The sequence below is a fragment of the Choloepus didactylus genome, chromosome 9 (assembly GCF_015220235.1).
Source record: "Choloepus didactylus isolate mChoDid1 chromosome 9, mChoDid1.pri, whole genome shotgun sequence".
Lineage (NCBI taxonomy): Eukaryota > Metazoa > Chordata > Mammalia > Pilosa > Megalonychidae > Choloepus > Choloepus didactylus.
The window spans coordinates 60,353,713-60,371,415 of NC_051315.1; the positions used below are offsets into that span (position 1 = coordinate 60,353,713).

A 17,703-nucleotide genomic window follows, 5' to 3' on the forward strand; every position below is an offset into this window, starting at 1 on the left:
AGGTGAAAACCATATGCTATTACTGGCTTTCTCTCAAGGTATAGTTTATTGCCCATTCTACCACTTTTGTTTAATTATTCACTTAACTCTGGCATCAACAACAGCAGAAAGAGGGACTTCCTAGTGTGTTCATTAAACAACTTTCTGCAGCCTGTGGTTTGTCTCATTTATTTTGTATATAGTGCCTAGCATACTGCCTGGCACATAGTAAGCATTCAAGAGACATGTTTATTTGAATTGATCCCATCTTTGGCAGAGGTTCTAAATACTGACTTTAACTAAAGAGCATTAGGTACCTTGTGGGCAGCAACAATTTTACCTTAGATTCTGTAAACCCAAGAAAGAAAACAAATTGAAGTCAGAGGAGGGAACCCCAAACTTAATCCTTCCCCAAATCAGCTAATTCTGCTCTCATTCTCAAGTAAATATATTTTTCAGTTGAATACATCATGTTTGTTGTTTTTAATAATCATAGTAATATTTTCTAATGTAAAATGGGCAGCCAAAAGTGTTTCTATTTAGAAATAAGGAAATATTCCAGATTGGGTAACTGTCTAAACTTATCACTCTATTATTTTCAGAGACACTTAGGTTCATATTGCTATCATTAATTACTCTCCACCCACAGGTCTCAGATGTTGCTATGGTGTAATAAAGCCTGTGTAAGAAGCAGAAAGAACTTTGAACTAGGTGTTGGTCGACTTTAAGTTCTACTCTTTGCTGTTCCATTTAGAGTATGCCTTTAGGTAGTCAATTTACATCTCTGGTCTTCAGTTTCCTCATCTGTCAAACAGGAATACTAATACCTACATTGCCTATCATATGGCAAATATGTAAGAAAGAACTTTGAAAATTGTGACAAGCCATACCAATGTAGAAGTAAATTTTAATGTCCCTAGGAAGATGAAGCATCATAGTACTAAAGCTCTGCTTTACTCAAGCAGGTAATTAAGAGCTGACCTTGTGCTGATCTTGATTCTGCTCACAGCAGAATCATATCAAATTAGGAACTGGAGATATTCCTCAAAGAACTTACTTCAAAATAGTCGCTAATTTTGTGGCCACGTCCCCCAATACTTTTTCCTAAAATACAAAAGTAAAAAAATTTATAGATTTAAAGTCAGTCATGACTGTCGTACACACCACATCAAAAAAGAATGTGCCAAACTAAACATAAAAATCACCTATTTAATTACGAAAGCATATGATATTTTAGTTGGGTAGTGATGGGAATCACAAGAGTATTAAGTGTCTTCAAAGGGTCAGATACCAATTCTAGAAATCCAAAAACTAAATGACATTCCAATAGAAGCATGTCAGTGTTTTAAAATCTCAATTACTGGAGAATCTAATACATAAATGATATTAAGAGATGTGCTGTTTTAAGAACCCATATTGCTTAATGACAAATTATTTCATAAAAACCAAGCAACGTATAAAAATTAAAGACAAGTGGCAACTACATAAATGAAAAACTTATTCATACCTATAAATAGTAACACCAAAGCTCTGGTTAATATAAACCATATCACTGTCAAATTGGTAACAATATGCTTCAATACAAATGTTATTTTGTAAAACGTGTTCTGATTTTCTAAAAAGCATTTCTGAATTAACAGCATGTTTTAAAATAAACCATATTTTAAATACTGTTCTTATACAACCATATTGATAAAATGAACCGACCAGGGCATTAACAGATTGCACTGTTCTTTATGAAAAGTTTTGCTCTAAAATACATTCTTCACTGGTTTTATAAACATTGGATAAAGAATCTGTTAAGAAACAGGTGTTTAGAGATGCTTTTTTGGGAGGAAGGCAGTTATCATTAGTTGGAACTACACAGAATATTTGATTTCTTGAACTTAATAGAGAAACTATCATGAAATCAAAAGCTTTGTGTTATTTAAACATATACATATATCAAGTCAGTAGTGACATATTCATTCATTCATTTTACTCAACAAATATTTCTTGAGTGGTTACTACATGCCAGGCACTGAAGTTGTACACAAAAATTACTGACTTGAATAAACAATATACTTACAGGTTCGATCATCTTAAACTCTTTCCTGGAAAAAGGTAGGATTTTTTCTTTTAACTAAGTACTCAGGATTTGCACAGTTTTATGCATATTTATTAAGAGATCACAGAGGACTGTAAAGGAACTACCCCTCTGCCTTTAACAACTTTCCTGCAGATTCCAAAGAGGTGCTATATTTTAGCAAAGGCAAAGATGTTTTCGGTGACTATCCAAAAGCCATTTCCTCAATTCTTTTTCCTTAATTGACCCCAGATTTTGTTCCATTAACACCCCTCTCCTATGCAGCCCATACGCTTCATGGGAAGCTAACTCCTAACCAGCCTCCATTTCCAATTCCTCTTCCTTCCTTCTTATAAGAAATCCAGTTTTGTTCAAATATCTTCCCTTCTCAACTGAGCCTATACTCCTTCGGAAACTTTACTCCGTCTTCTATTCCAGGAATGGATCTGATTTTTTTAAAGGTAATAATACCACTGTTGGGCATAATTGGTTTTGGAATGGACCCGTGACCCAATTCTAGCCAACAATGACAGGAGATGCTTGCAATGGACTTGAAGGAAGGAACCCTGGTTGTTTTTTAGGGGAAAATCTCAGAAAGCCAACCTCTATCTAAAGCAAATACACGTGAAAAAGCTGAAACAAATAAATCCAACGAAAACTGGCAGCCATCATAAAACCATAAGAAAATCAGACAATTCTGTGGATGGCAGAATAGACAGAGGAAAAATGTGTGTTCTGAAAGACATTTGCTGGATCAACCAACCCAGAAACCCTCACTTGCTTTTAAATCTGCAACTGAAGGCATGGTAATGAATATAGCTTTATATACACATATTTAGATAGACAGATAGACAGACAGACAGACAGATGGACAGACAGACAATCTCCACTAATACAACTTGGGAGAACTAGATCAATTTGTATCTCAGCACAAATTGAGATACAAAGTACTACACACCTAGAGAAAAGGCCCTAGAGTGACTTAATTCCTTTCTTCCAAAGGGATAGTTGCTGCAAATATATTCATTGACTCTAGGACCATATATAAACTGGTGGGCCATTGGTTCATGGCACTAGACCTTATAGCTAAACACTGGTTCCAACACATGTAGCATTTATACATAACATCATCATTATACATGATTTAAGGACTCAATTTAACTTAAACAATTCAGTGTTTGATTTCTGAATGCCCCACTTAAATTATAGTACAATTTTGCTGTCTCATACCTGAGATTTTACAGTCTAACTGAAATAGTTTTCTTAGTTCCTATCACAAAAGGTATGCAAGAAATGATGCAGAACAGATGTGGAAAGAACAATTTGTGTTTACTGTCTCAATCTTTTTATATATAGTATTTTCTAAATAAAAAGGAGGAATAATAGTTTGGGCACTTGTTTTAAACTGAGATCTAAAGGTTTTATTCAAAAAACAAAAAGCCATTTCAATATCATAATTCATATAAAGAGAGAAAGTAAAAGATGATAAGATAATGTTCAACATATTTGGATATGATACTTGTCTTTTTAGGACCCAAATAAAAAATAAGGAAAGTGTCCCAAAAGTCTAAAAGCCATATGCTAACTACCTGTGTACAAAAAGATTCTAATTTTATATTATTATTTCTTATGCAAAGTATGCTCTAAACAGATTACTACTAATGCAAAAATTACATAATAGCTATGGAATTCACAAAAACAATATCACTTACCTATTTTACAATTAAAATATTGATTAAAATTCAGAAAAATTAATTATGCATGCCTATTGGCTTCAAAGAAGATTTCATTTCACTTACCCTGACTACTTTCATTCTGGTTTTCTGCTTTTCTCTTTCTTCCCCTGGATGATTCTGATTGTTTCTTCTCTGGTGTCTACAGAAAGCAAGTTAACAGAATTTTAAGTTACAATTTTAACATACAAAATTATTACAATCAGTATAAAAATTATTTTTATTTTCAAGCTCAAAAACTGTTTTTGCTTATTAATGCTGATGGGATGTAAATGTTTTATTACTCTGACATACGATTTACTTTAAAAGATAACATTTCCTATTATGTGAATTTTTAAAAATTCCAAGTATAAAAGATGTTGCACAGATTACCTGAAATTCATATTTACAGAATTTGATTTGAGATGAATGAATTAAATTTGAGAGTAATTAGCCTTTAAAACTACATCCTTCAATTCTTGCCCGGCTAAGGCAAAAATGAATGAATGAATGAATAAATATCACCTTAAGTTTTTCCCATTAGTTTTCTACTACTTATGCATATTTAGTTTATAAAAATAAACTTAGATGAGAAAACAGAGAGCAGACATAAAACTTGAAATATACCGTCCCTACAATATAGAACCTCAAGGCCTGGCAATCATTATCCAACAACACTCATGACTCCCTAGGTCAGGGGTCAGCAAACTATGGCCTGCAGGTCAAATCTACTGTTGAATAGCCAGGGAGCAAAGCATGGCTTTTACTTTTTCAAATGACTGAAAATAAAAAATCAAGAGAAGAATTTTTGTAACTTGTGAAAACTACAAGAAATACAAATTTCAGTGTCTATAAAAAAAAGTTTTATTGAAACAAGATCACACTCATTTGTTTATGTGTTATATATGGCTACTTACACATCAGAAAAGCAAAGCTGAGTAGCTGCAACAGAGACCATATTGCCCACAAAGCCTAAAATATGAATTCTCTGGCTCTTTACAGAAAAAGTTTACCGACCCCTGCCCTAGATGGTGGCTCTGTCCCCAAATTATAGGTTTGTTCCTTTAATTGACAGCAAATGTTTCCCTCAGATTAACAAAACACGTAATTTTGGTGGAGTATGACAGATTGTTGCATTCAGTCAAAAACTGATACCAAGAGCAGAAGCATAAGGCAATGGTACAGGGCTCTCAAATTCTAGATGCTTGGTAAATACTTCTAATTTCAGAACAATTTATGAACTTAGTAGGCGCTCCATGAATACTGAATGAACAAATGATTAAATGAATGACTCATATCAAGCACTTAAATCTCTTAAGGCATTCTGGTTCCCAAACAAGGAAGAGACTTAATCCATATTTGATGTCTCTGAGTAGACCGATGATTACATAGTATGAATGATAACATATAACCTAACTCATACTAAGCACCTGCTGTTCCTTTAAGTCCCATTTTGGGAATTTGATGTTCTCTCACCTCCATTTTGCCAACAAGATAACAGATTCAGAGAGGTTGGACTGAATGTTACTAATCTCTGAATTCTTTAAAGACAGAGTTATAACTTCTGTCCTTCCCACCATCCCTGTGAGTTCTTTAAAGACAGTTATATCTTCTGCACCCTATATGCTTAGCATATAGTTATTGCTCAATAAGTTCATGAACAACTACTAAATGACTTAACTCAAGGTAACACTGCTAGTGTGGCAGAGCCAGGATTCAAATCCAGTTCATATAATTCCAAAGCCCAAATGCTTCTTTTCCCTATGAGGCACAGTACATACTCCATACACCAAGAAAAAAATGAATGAACCCACTATACAAAAAAGAACTCAAAATTTCAGTTTGTAAATGTAATTTGGTATATCCAGTAAATTGCACCTATATTTTCACATCAAAACCAGAGATCTTAAAGAAATCCACTCTAACCGACAATTCACTCAGGAGGTAGATTCATATACCAGCAACTTAGAATAGGTGGTTCATTTGTGTAATTTCGTTGTCAAAACTACCAAACTCAAACTGTAACCAATCTATTTTCCTATAAATAAAAACATCATCACATTTAAATTTCTAAGCTAACACTTTTTTATAAAGAATGTCCAATCTATTGTAAAACAAAAAAAGAACCCCCCAAAAATAATTTATTCGTATTCTTTCCAACTTAATTTGTGTAAAAAAAGTATAATTTAAGTTCAAGAAAATATGATTTTTCAGATCAGCTTAATGTTATACTAATTTTTAAGCATGGCAGGATCACATTTGAATTCAATCTTAAATATTGACAAGTTACTTTTGAATAAACAAGAAAAATCACACAAAATACTGCAATTCTCAAGCATTTATATTGGAAATAGCATTTTCTATCTAGAAAACTAAGAAAGTGTAATGTTCTAAGTGGTTCCATATTATTTTCTAAGGTATATAGTTCAAGGAACACTGCTGAAACAATATATTGAGAGGCTACATTTAAAATGGGGTAGAGGGGTGGTTCAATTAGGGTAAACAAAATTAGATTTCTTTACTGTTAAGCATCTCAGAATCATTAAAATGCTAACATGTACTAGAAATCTCCAGTCTCCAAGGGGGTGGGAGGAGAGGAAGATATAGAATACGTAGAAATTCTCAGAATTATTTGGGACAACATTCTTTGAATATGTCACTAGATGAACACTTCAGGATATTTAAGGGTTTTGTTTTTGTTTTTATTTTTTTAGAGACATGTAAATTACTCTGTAGGGTGGTTCAGAGATATGTATCACAGAAAAACATGTTCTTAAATCTAATCCATTCATGTGATTGTGAATTTATTGTAAGTAGAAACTTCTGATGAGGTCACTCCAGTTAAGGTGCAGCCCACCTCCATCAGGATGGTCTTAATCCTATTACTTCAGTCCTTTATAAGCAGAATGAAATTCAGGCAGAGAAAAAGCTATAGGAAGCAAGATGCTGAACACAGATGGACCATCAACACAACTTCAACTCAAATGCGGGAAATATCTGATTTAAATTCTAAGACTATTTCTAGAAACTCAGTTCAAATGAGAGAGCAATCAAATATTCTTTAATATAACAGCTGCATTAAACAAGTTAGAGGAAAAGTAAGACAAAGCAACTTATCTTCTTTAAGGACAATCATACTTTCTGAAAGTAGAACTAATTTAAACTTCTAGATTTAACAACTATCCCAGCTTCCATATATCCATAACTTTCCAATCCTAAATAAGTTAAAAGATCTAAAATACACTTCAATTGAAAATAAGCACTAATTCAAGGCCAGTGAGTAGAGGGTTAAGGACTTTAAAACAACTCAGTACAAAGAAAGCAAACTTTGACTCCAGGAGGAGACAGAATTATTTAACATTGTCCAATTCTGATTCAGGTAATTGTTAGGTTTAGGCCTGGCCCTCACCCTGCCCCCCACTCTAGGAACACTGCAGGTCCACAATAAGCCACCACCCCCACTCTTAGGAATCCTGCAGGTGTGCGACACAGCCACTGCTGCCCCCCCACCTTAGGAATTCTGTAAATTTGCAATAACATTTAAAATTTTCAACTTTCCCACTTCCTAGCCCCCACTCTCAAACCAGGCAATGGAAACCTTCCAACTACTTCCTTTCCCAAAAGTAGCCACTGAAAAACTACAAACATAAACCTGCCAGCCTCCCCATCCTTGGACAAAGAACTTCCCGCCAACCATCCTCTTTAAGCTCTACTGTTCCTTGGCTTGGGGCTGTTGCCATCTTTGGCTTCAGCCCGCCTGAGCACAGCCAGACAATAAAACTCCTTCTGATCAAATTTTCATCTCTTCTCTGCCTGATCGAAAAACCTAATATTTTGGTGCTGAAATCTGGGGAAAAAAAAAGACAAAAGCTCAATGTTACAGTTTGCTAATGCTGCCATTATGCAAAACACCAGAAATGGTTTGGCTTTTATAAAGGGGGTTTATTTGGTTACAAAGTTACAGTCTTAAGGCCATAAAGTGTCCAAGGTAAGGCATCAACAATAGGGTACCTTCACTAAAGGATGGCTGATGGCCATCTGGAAAACCTCTGTTAGCTGGGAAGGCATGAGGCTGGTGTCTGCTTGCTCCCAGGTTGTGTTCTGAAATGGCATTCTCCAAAATTATTCTCTAAGCTGCTCTCCAAAACGTCACCCTTAGCTGCTCTCCAAAATATCACTCAGCTACTCTGAGGTTCTTCTGTTTGTGAGCTTTTTTTATAGGACTCCAGTGATTTAATTAAGACTCATCCTGAATAGATGGGGTAATACCTCCATGGAAATTATCCAATCAGAAGTCTAGCCAACAGGTGATTGAGTCACATCTCCATGGAAACATTCAATCAATAGGTTCCAACCTAATCAACACTAAATACCTCTGCTCCCAAAAGACTGCATCAAAAACATGGTGTTTTAGGGGACATAATACATCCTAACTGGCACATTCCACCCCTGGACCCCAAAATGACATGATCTTTCCATACACAAAATACATTCAACCCATCACAATATCACAAAAACTTCAATCATTTCACTAACAATAGTTAAGTACAAGATTCCATCAAAATCAGTCACATGTGTGGTCTTGTCCTAAAGCAAAATTCCCCTCTGGCTGTGGCCTGTGAAACTCAGAACAAGTTATCTGCTGCCAATATGCAAAGGAGGGAGAGTCATAAAACAAAACATTCCCATTGCCATAAAGAGAAACTGAAAGGAAAACAGATTTAACAGGACCAAAACAGTTCCTAAAACCCGCAGGGCATACTTCATTAGACTTCAAAATCTGAGAGTCATTTATCAAATGACGTTTTATCCTTGGGGCTTGAGCGAGCAGTAGTTCAACCCTTTCCAAGGGCCTTTGCAGCAGCCCTTTTCTCACCAAACGCTGGGGTGAGTGCTCCAACATATCTATGTACTGGAGACTACCTTCTTGGCACCTCCTCAAACACTGGGGTGACATCCAGACTCTCTTCCATCTCCAGGGCACATGCTCAACCCCCTCTGAACAGTGTGGTGGTGGCCAGGCCCTCCCCAATCCCCAGGGAATGTGCTCCAGCCTCTCTGGGGCCTGGAGTGGCAGCACTCTTCCTGAGCATTAAGACAGAAGGCCCGCACTCTGCCTCCGAGGCAAACTAACCCTTTTCACGAGCACGGGCCACTCCGCTTGTCCTGCCCAAGACCTCTTGACTTCAGACCTCAACCTCCATGCCTCCGTCTTTGAAGAATGTTTCCTTCAGTTTGTTCCTTCTCTGTCCCCTCCAGTCCAGACTGGCAGTGGTTCTGACTATACAGATCTCGCAAAAATTCTGCAGGCTTGGCATGCAGTTTACAGAAGTCAAAACCATCAGACAACAGGACTTTCCACAAATCTTTTCTGGATAACTCCATCTCCAATCTTGACTTGTACTGAAACAGCGGTCCGGTTCCATGTTTGGTTAAAACCTCATGTGGGCTGTAGCCTCTGGGGTCTTACTTTCTGGAAGCCTGGAATTTTCCAAACTATCAGTTTCTGGTTTCTTTGTCTCCAAGAGTTCATTTCTCAGCTTATCTCTGTCCTATCACATTTTACTATAAGCCGCAAAGAGAAGCCAGATTACATCCTCCACATGTAGCCTGGAGATCTCCTCAACTAAGTATTCCAGCTCATCACTTTCAAATTCTGCCTTCCATCCAACACCAGGACACAATTTGGCCAAATTCTCTGCCACTTTAAAACAAGGATCACCTTTCTTCCAGTTTGCAATGACACATTCATCATTTCTATTCAAGGCCTCATCAGAAGTATCTTTAGAGTCCGTAATTCTGCCAACAGTCTCTTCAAAGCAGGGAAGGCCTTTTCTATCAAGCTCCTCATGATCCTTCCAAAATCTTCCCCTTATCCATTTAAAAAGCCGTTCTAACACGTTTGGTATTTGCAAGCTTAGCAGCACCCCACTTTTCTGGTGCTAAAATCTGTTCCGGTTTGCTAATGCTGCCATTATGCAAAACACCAGAAATGGATTGGCTTTTATAAAGGGGGTTTATTTGGTTAGAAAGTTACAGTCTTAAGGCCATAAAGTGTCCAAGATAAGGCATCAACAATAGGGTACCTTCACTGAAGGATGGCTGATAGCATCTGGAAAACCTCTGTTAGCTGGGAAGGAATGAGGCTGGCGTCTACTTGCTCCCAGGTTGTGTTTCAAAATGGCATTCTCCAAAATGTCAGTGTCAGCTTTCAATGGCCAACTTCAAAATGACTCTCGAAGCTGCAGCTCCAAAATGTCACTCTTAGCTGCTCTGAGTTCCTTGTTTGTGAGCTTTTTTATAGGACTTCAATGATTCAATTAAGACAAGAGCAGGAGAAAACAAAAGCCAGGGCTACCTCTGAAAAGCAGGCATGTCAATTACTAGCCAAAGCCTTAAAGGAAAAAAATCCTTTGAGCCCTGTCTGCTGTGCAAACAGCAAAGCCACTGAAAGTCTGACTGCTCTCAGGCCCCTCCAAGCCGAAGAACATCAAACTCCCAAAGCCAGTCCAATCCACGGCTTGAGCTCCCCAATCTCCTGTGGCTCACCATGGACAAGTGAAAATGCCCGGGTACTGAAAAGGCTCCAGTAACCACCATCACACTGGCAGAATCACTGGTAACACTCTCAGTTGCAGGTAAAAGCATCTCATTCCTTTTACACATGGAAGCATTATTCTAACAAGTTTAATTTTAATGGTAATACTATGTTATGAAATGGTTGCTTAAGACTAATGTACCAGTTTGAATGTATTGTGTCCCACAAAGCACCATTATCTTTGATGCAATCTTGTGTGGGCAGACGTATTGGTGTTGATTAGATTGTAATTCTTTGATTGTTTCCAGAGACATGTGACCCATCCAATTGTAGGTGATGGCTCTGATTAGATCATTTCCATGGAGGTGTGGCCCAGCCCATTCAGCGTGGGCCTCGAAGGAACAAACTTGCTACAACCAAGAGGGACACTTTGAGAGAGGACATGAAGATGAGAGACAGTTTGAAGACGGCCATTGGAAGCTGATGCAGACATTTTGGAGAATGCCATTTTGAACCGCAACCTGGGAGCAAGCTGATGCCAGCCACATGCCTTCCCAGCTAACAGAGGTTTTCTGGATGCCATTGGCCATCCTCCAGTGAAGATACCCGATTGTTGATGTGTTACCTTGGGCACTTTATGGCCTTAAGACTGTAACTGTGTAACCAAATAAACCCCCTTTTATAAAAGCCAATCCATTTCTGGTGTTTTGCATTCCGGCAGCATTAGCAAACCAGAAGAACTAGTTCCCAAGACTGTTTTAGTAACTTAAATGTAAAGGGTATGAGAGATGTTTTTATTTAAAGGAAAAGGAAAGTAGTTTTGTCAGGAATGACTGGTTATTATTATTATTGTTTAATGTGGAACAAAACCTAAAATAGATACAGAAAGTTGCAAAACATTTGCAGCAAGGGAAATATATTTCTATGGTCAAAGTTAAGAGAATGGTAAAAACTAGCGATATCACTGCTAAATAATGCCTGGCCATTCTTAAAAGTTGTTCTTAACAAAAGAAATTCAACCCCCTAATCCCCCAAGGAGGGAAGAGGGTGGGGCAGCTTCTGCCACCCTAGCAGTAGCTCCTGGTTAAAAGGTGGGAAGAATAACCACAAAACGGCACTCTTGGCTTTAACATCACACATCAATTAAATTTTTTTGCAAAAGGAAAGGGAAACAGTCTGAAATTCCATATGTCCAACATTTTATAATCCTCTATCAAGAAAAGACCATGTGGGGAGCTTGTAAAGTATATTATCTTAAAGGCAAAATAAGAAATAAATCCTTGTATCTCAAAAAGAGGAAGCAGATATTTTAAATGACCTGTTGTTAGTCAGACCGCCACAACTTGAGGCATCAAAAAGGCTCAGGAACAAAAATCCCCTAAACCTAGTCTCTGAGCCCACCAAGAATAAATCAAATGGGAATAAGGGAACTAAAATGATCCATGTCCCTTTTTCTAGTTAAAACCCTGCTTTATTCAAGGAAAGGCTAGTGAAAGCTATAAAAAGTATACCAATGTAGACCTAAACTCTGAGAAAGGACAAGTCATGTTAGAAACCTACTTTATAGGACAGTCAGCCTTGAAACCTCAAACATCTACAAATAACCTTATGAATACTGCCTTTTCTATCTTTAATAATTGGAACCGGACTGCAGAGGAAGAGAGAGCAAGGAGAGACTGGAATAAGGCGAGACTCATAGCTTTAGCTGTAAATAGTAAGCAGCCACCTCAGGGTCACTCAGGACCAGAATCCACTGAGAACCTGTCATCAAAGCAGAGAGACAGGGCACTGGAAACGAGAGTGCCCCCAAGGACAAAAGGAGCCCCCAGAATGGAGAGAGCCTCCAGGGCCCTGTCCACATTGCGGGAAGCTAGGACACTTGGCCCAAGAGTAGAGTGAACCCCCAAGGGGGAGCAAGGTCTCTCCAAAAGCCCTAATAGCCACCCTCAACCAGGACTGAATGGGCCTGGGGCAAATAGCTCCCTGAATCTCACCAGAGATCATCGAGATTATCGCGCCCCAGGTGTCTCTTGACGTGGCATGCAGGCCTGTTAATTTTTAAATCAATAGGGTAGCTACCTATTCTGACTTAATCTCTTACCCCAGTCCTCTCTCCTCTAAAACCTGTCCCATAGTAGGAGTAGATGGAAACCCTCGAGCTCGAGCCTTTACCCCACCTCTGCCTTGCCAAATTGGTAGTATTTCTTTTAAATCATCAGTTTTTAGTAATACCAGAGTGTCCCACCCCACTTCTCGGAAGGGATCTACTAAAAGCATTAGGTGCTCAAATCCAAGTAATAGGATATCTGCCAAAGCAAGAACCTGGGAGTCCCACTGAAAATATAGTAGCATTAAGTATGGCTACAGAAAAAGCCATAAGAAGGAAAAAAAAAAAAAAAAATCAACAAAGTTCCACAGTCTAGCAAGCATGGTTCTGCAGAACAGACGAGCCTTGAATATTCTCACAGCTGAAACAGGAGAAAACTTTGCTTTGCTTAATGAAACTTGCTGTTTTCTGCTCTGTGCTATCCTTATACCCCTCTTAGCACCCTTAATACCAATCTTGTTCTTTTTGCTTGTGGAGCTCTGTTTCATACAGTGCCTAGTAAATTTCATTCACAGAACTGTCCAGGCCACAACCAACGAAGCTGTTGGCAACATGACACTCCTCTAACGAAAACAACCTTACCAGCCACTACCCTGCAACGGATCATAGGGACAACTCTATGCCCCCCATCAACTTGAAGCATACAGAAGGACAGACCTGTGTCCCTCAACATTCCTAGAAAAATTAATAGTCTGGAATGTTAGGTTTAGGCCCTGGACCCTCATCCTCCCCTCCATCCCACCCCCACCTCCCAGCCCTAGGAGCCCTGCAGGTCCGCAATAAGCCACCACCCCCAGCCTTAGGAATCCTGCAAGCTTGTGATAGAACCACAGCCCCCTCACGCCCTTAGAAATTCTGTAGATTTGCGGTAACGTTTAAAATTTTAAACTTTCCCACTCCCAAGCCCCCACTCTCAAACCGACCAGTGAAAGCCTGCCAATTACCCTGTTTCCCAAAAGTAGCCACTGAAAGACTGCAAACCTAAACCTGCCAGCCTTCCTGTCCCTGGACAAAGAGCTTCCTGTCAACCATCCTTTATAAGCCCTACTGTTCCTTGGCTTGGAGCTATTGCCATCTTTGGCTTCAGTCCACCTGCACACAGCCGGACAATAAAACTCCTTTTTGATCTAGTTTTTGTCTCTTCTCTTCCCGATCGAAAAACTTAACAGTTATGTACAAATATTATAAAGATGAGTATTAAAGATTAAGTTGAAGCATAAACAGAATTATTTGACAAATGCCTGCTTTAAAAACATGGATATTATGTAGCATTTGTACATAAGCACACGTATATTTGGCCATAACTGCTTCTCCAGCCTCTGTTATTAAAGATGACATAATTCAATAATATTTGTATTTAGTCACAAATAGCCCAACCTCAGTAAGAAATAAAATAAAGCAGAAAAATATATTCTAAGACATAAAAAAAAAAAAAAAAAGGTAGGGAAGAGGAATGGTTATGGTATTAACATTCACTATAAATTCCAAATGGGCTAGAAGACACATTATTTATCTTAGCCTCTTGGGGTAGCGTAGAGGTAGGGATAGCAATTACAGAAGGAGAGGCTTTGTCTTTAGACAGGGAAGAGTCCTGAAAGGAGAACTGCAAGTAGATCGATCAAGGCAGGGTCTAGAAGTTTGAAAAATTGATAACCAAGAAACATGAACTCTTGTGCTCATAAAATAATCTGGAGTTTTAGGCAGCAGAGAAGGACTACAGACCGTATTTCTAACTCCTTCGGGCATTTTCAACATTCACATAGAAGATGAGTGTCGCTCTCTCCAACTTCCCCCTTTCTCCTCAAACTTACAACCCACTCTTTCTTCTTTCCTTCCAGCTGATAACCTCTAGGAGATAAGGTTATCAGGTATGCAAGTTCATCTATCTATTCCCAGTTCAGAGGAAAGGATGTTCCTGGTCCTATCCAAGACCAACCCTGCCCACCTGGCTCTGGATTTCACCCAGTCATACTTCCTCCAGAAAAAGTTGTTTTGTTTCTATTTTTTCCTCTCTTCTACTTTGCTTGTCTCCATCACAGCTCTATGATCCTCTCTTTAGCACGTAATATAACAAGCCAGTTCCACTCTAGATACTATCTCCTTTCCTTCACAGTCAAGATTTTGCAATAGCAGTCAATACTTACTTTTACTGTAACTGAGAAGTTAGGATTTAGGGGATGATTATGATTACTGAATCAATATATAGGCAGTCCTTCTTACTTTCTGGTGTATTATAGTAGGCAGAGAGAAATACCCAAAACTCTGAACTGTAATCCAGCTGCCCTAATCTTTGATAATGATTGTATAGCTTTCATCTTGTGGTTGTAAAAACCTGATGACTGATCCTCACTTGTACTCTCTTTATCCATTTTTTTTTAAACTTATAAAACTTGTAATCACAAAGGCAACCCCCCCAATGCTAAAGGAGGAACTTGAATCAGCTCAGAACTAACCATTGACTTGGTTCTAGTACATTCCATGCCTTTTCACTTGTAAATTGTTTCTGCCAATACTTGCTAAAGAAATGGTCATCTCCCCTCCCTTCCGCTTATACTTGCTATTTAATGGTAATGACCCCATCTCTCTTTGTTTGAATCCATGAAAACCTTGAACTCCTTACACTCGGGAAGACAGATTTTTAGGTCAATAGGCTGTCTGATCTCCTGCTTTGCGCCTAGCAATAAACTCTTTCTTTGAAACCCAGCGTCATGGATTGGCTGTTGTGCGCATTGGTCAGATAATCCACCGCTTTTGTCTGATATCATTACTCTCCTCATTTTCCAATAACTCCTTAATCAACTATAAGCTGACATCTTGCTCCCATTCAGCCATTAAAACTAACCCTAAATTACTTTTTACAGTCATCATCTTAATTGACCTCTGTGATGAACAGGCTACCACTTTTTCTCCAGCACATCTACCTTACCCGTCTTCAAATGCTAACATTTCCTAGCATTACACATTAAGTTCATCTACAGCAGCAGTTTTCGATTTTTTTGGTCCTGGGACCCCTCTACATTCTTAAAAATGGCTGAAGACTCCAAAGAGCTTTTATGTATGTGTGGGTAATAACTATAGATGTTTACCATTTTAGAAATTAAAAATGAAACATTTTAAAACAGTAGAATATACAAGAACACAATCCAGAAATCTTCAGATCACTGATGTGATCAAAGGTCAAAATGGAAATTTCTACCGTAAACTAACGAGCTAATAAAACTAAAAAAGGCAAATAATGTCAGCATTATTGTAAAAGAGGCACACAATGTCTTAGTATTAACATGAAAATCATTTAACTTCCTGGACTTCCTTGAAAGAGACCCTCAGGGATCATCAGACCATACTTTGAGACCTGCATATCCATAACCAAGTCTTTAATTAGCACCTGAACCAAAGACTCTTAAGACTTCATCTCTAAAGCCTCATCTCTTTCCTGAGCTCCAGATATAGCTTCTACTATATACTGTCTGTTCCATCTCCAAGTAGTCATTCCACAGGTACGTCAAACTCAAAGTGCCCAGAATCTGACTCAACACCTTCTATGACAAATCTATTCATCTTCCTTCTATGTTATCTATCTCAGTCAAAGGCACTATCGATCACCTAAGCTATTCTATGAATAATCCTAGGCTCCTCCCTTTCCTTGTTTCCTCTCATCCAAAATCATCACACCCTACTAATTCTATTTCCTAAATCTGGTAGACTCCAGAAGCTTGTTAGAAATGTTAGACCAGCTGAATCAGAACCTGTGTTGAGTAAGAACCTTTGGTAGTCTATCTGCACATTAAAGTTTAAGAAGGGTGGCCCAGGGTAGTGATGGCACCAGTTACCAAAGTTAAAGAATCTGAAGAAGGCAAAACCCAAAAAGCATAGCTGAGAACTCTCCTCATTTGAAGTTTTTCTTCCTCTAAACCTTGGAGGTTTGGAGGTTTGTAAAGAAAGCAGTATTCCTTAACTAAGTGATCCTTCTAGCTTGGGTTTCACTTCCCCTCCATTCCATCCTCTACGTTGCCACCTGAAGGACCCTTCTACAACACTAACTTTGTTTTACCTGCCTTAACGGCTCTCCATCCCATAATAAAATCCAAAATCCTTACCATGAAATTCAATGGCCTTCAAAACCTGATCCCTGCCTTACCTTTCACCATTCTCCCTTATACCCCCTATACCAGAGGTTTGTAAACAAGTGTAATCATCCAGGCAGCTTATATTTTTTCAAAAGTTTCTCAGATAATCTAAAGTACAGCCAGAGTTGAGAATTCCTGCCCTATGTCTTGAGCCAAACTACTTGCCATGATTACATGCAAAAACAAAAGCAAAAGCATATCCTAGTCTCTGCCTGACTTCTCAAATTTGCCTTTGTGGTCGGAGAAATTCACAGCTTTCTTAACAACTCAATGATCACTTCCTCTTTAAAGGAAGACCTCTCTTCCATTTCCACCCTACAGGCACATGAAATTAGGGGTTCTTGCTCTTTGCTCCCAGGACACCTTGTGCTTACAGCCCACACTGTTTACGAATAGTTTGTTTAAAATCTTTGTTCCACTAGACACTGACTCCATCAGAAGGCAGGAACTGTAGCCTATTCATCTTTATATTCGTTGTGCTTGGGCACAGAGACCAGAAGATAAGAGATATGCAATAAATGCTGATTCAAAATATACTGAATTTTTGGAGCCTGTTAAAATGATGCAAAATAAAACAAAACCAATACCTTACTCCTTACCAAGTGATTTCATTAATAAGGAAACTTTTCCTTTTGCAACTCTACATTTAGAAATAAACAGCAAATTCAAAAATAAAGTATCACAACTATGAAAAATAAAGTATCACAACTAAGAAAATTTTCAGTTGAAGTAGATTCAGTAAAACTAACAGCAACTATCAGATGCTTTTCAATTTCAATAGTAAAAGGATGGAAGAAAGAAGGGTTCTGGAAAAAAGTACTTAGAAAAGTTCTTAGAAAAAAAGTACTGGATAGGAAGATAGGAAGTAGAGAAAGGGGATGCTAAGAAGCTCAACTCTTTATCAACCTTAAGGAGACAACAGATAATGTCCAACTGATGAATCAAAATAGCAGGACATGCATATTATTTATTATAAAATATGGAGATAAATACCAGGAAGAAAAGCTGAAAGAATAGAGAATGTCTGCTTCAGGGAAGGGGTGGAAAGTAGAAGACTGCTATCTTTTTTAGATAAATATTTTAGTATTATTTGTTCATAAAAACAAAACTTATTACATTTAAAAAAATGTAATGGATCAGGGGATGGAGTGGCAAAAGAATCAAACAACATCAGA

The 17,703-nt window shown here is 38.1% G+C and overlaps 1 protein-coding gene across 1 annotated transcript in view; it reads right to left on the minus strand.

Annotated features, from left to right (window-relative positions):
* TLK1 (tousled like kinase 1) overlaps nucleotides 1-17,703 on the minus strand; it is a 162,955-nt gene that overhangs the window by 51,081 nt on the left and 94,171 nt on the right. The window contains exons 4-5 of the mRNA XM_037848811.1: nucleotides 3,844-3,919; nucleotides 1,037-1,083 (exon numbers count right to left, since the gene is read on the minus strand). Of these exons, the coding sequence (XP_037704739.1) occupies nucleotides 1,037-1,083; nucleotides 3,844-3,919 (123 nt within the window). The remainder of the gene's footprint in view (nucleotides 1-1,036; nucleotides 1,084-3,843; nucleotides 3,920-17,703) is intronic.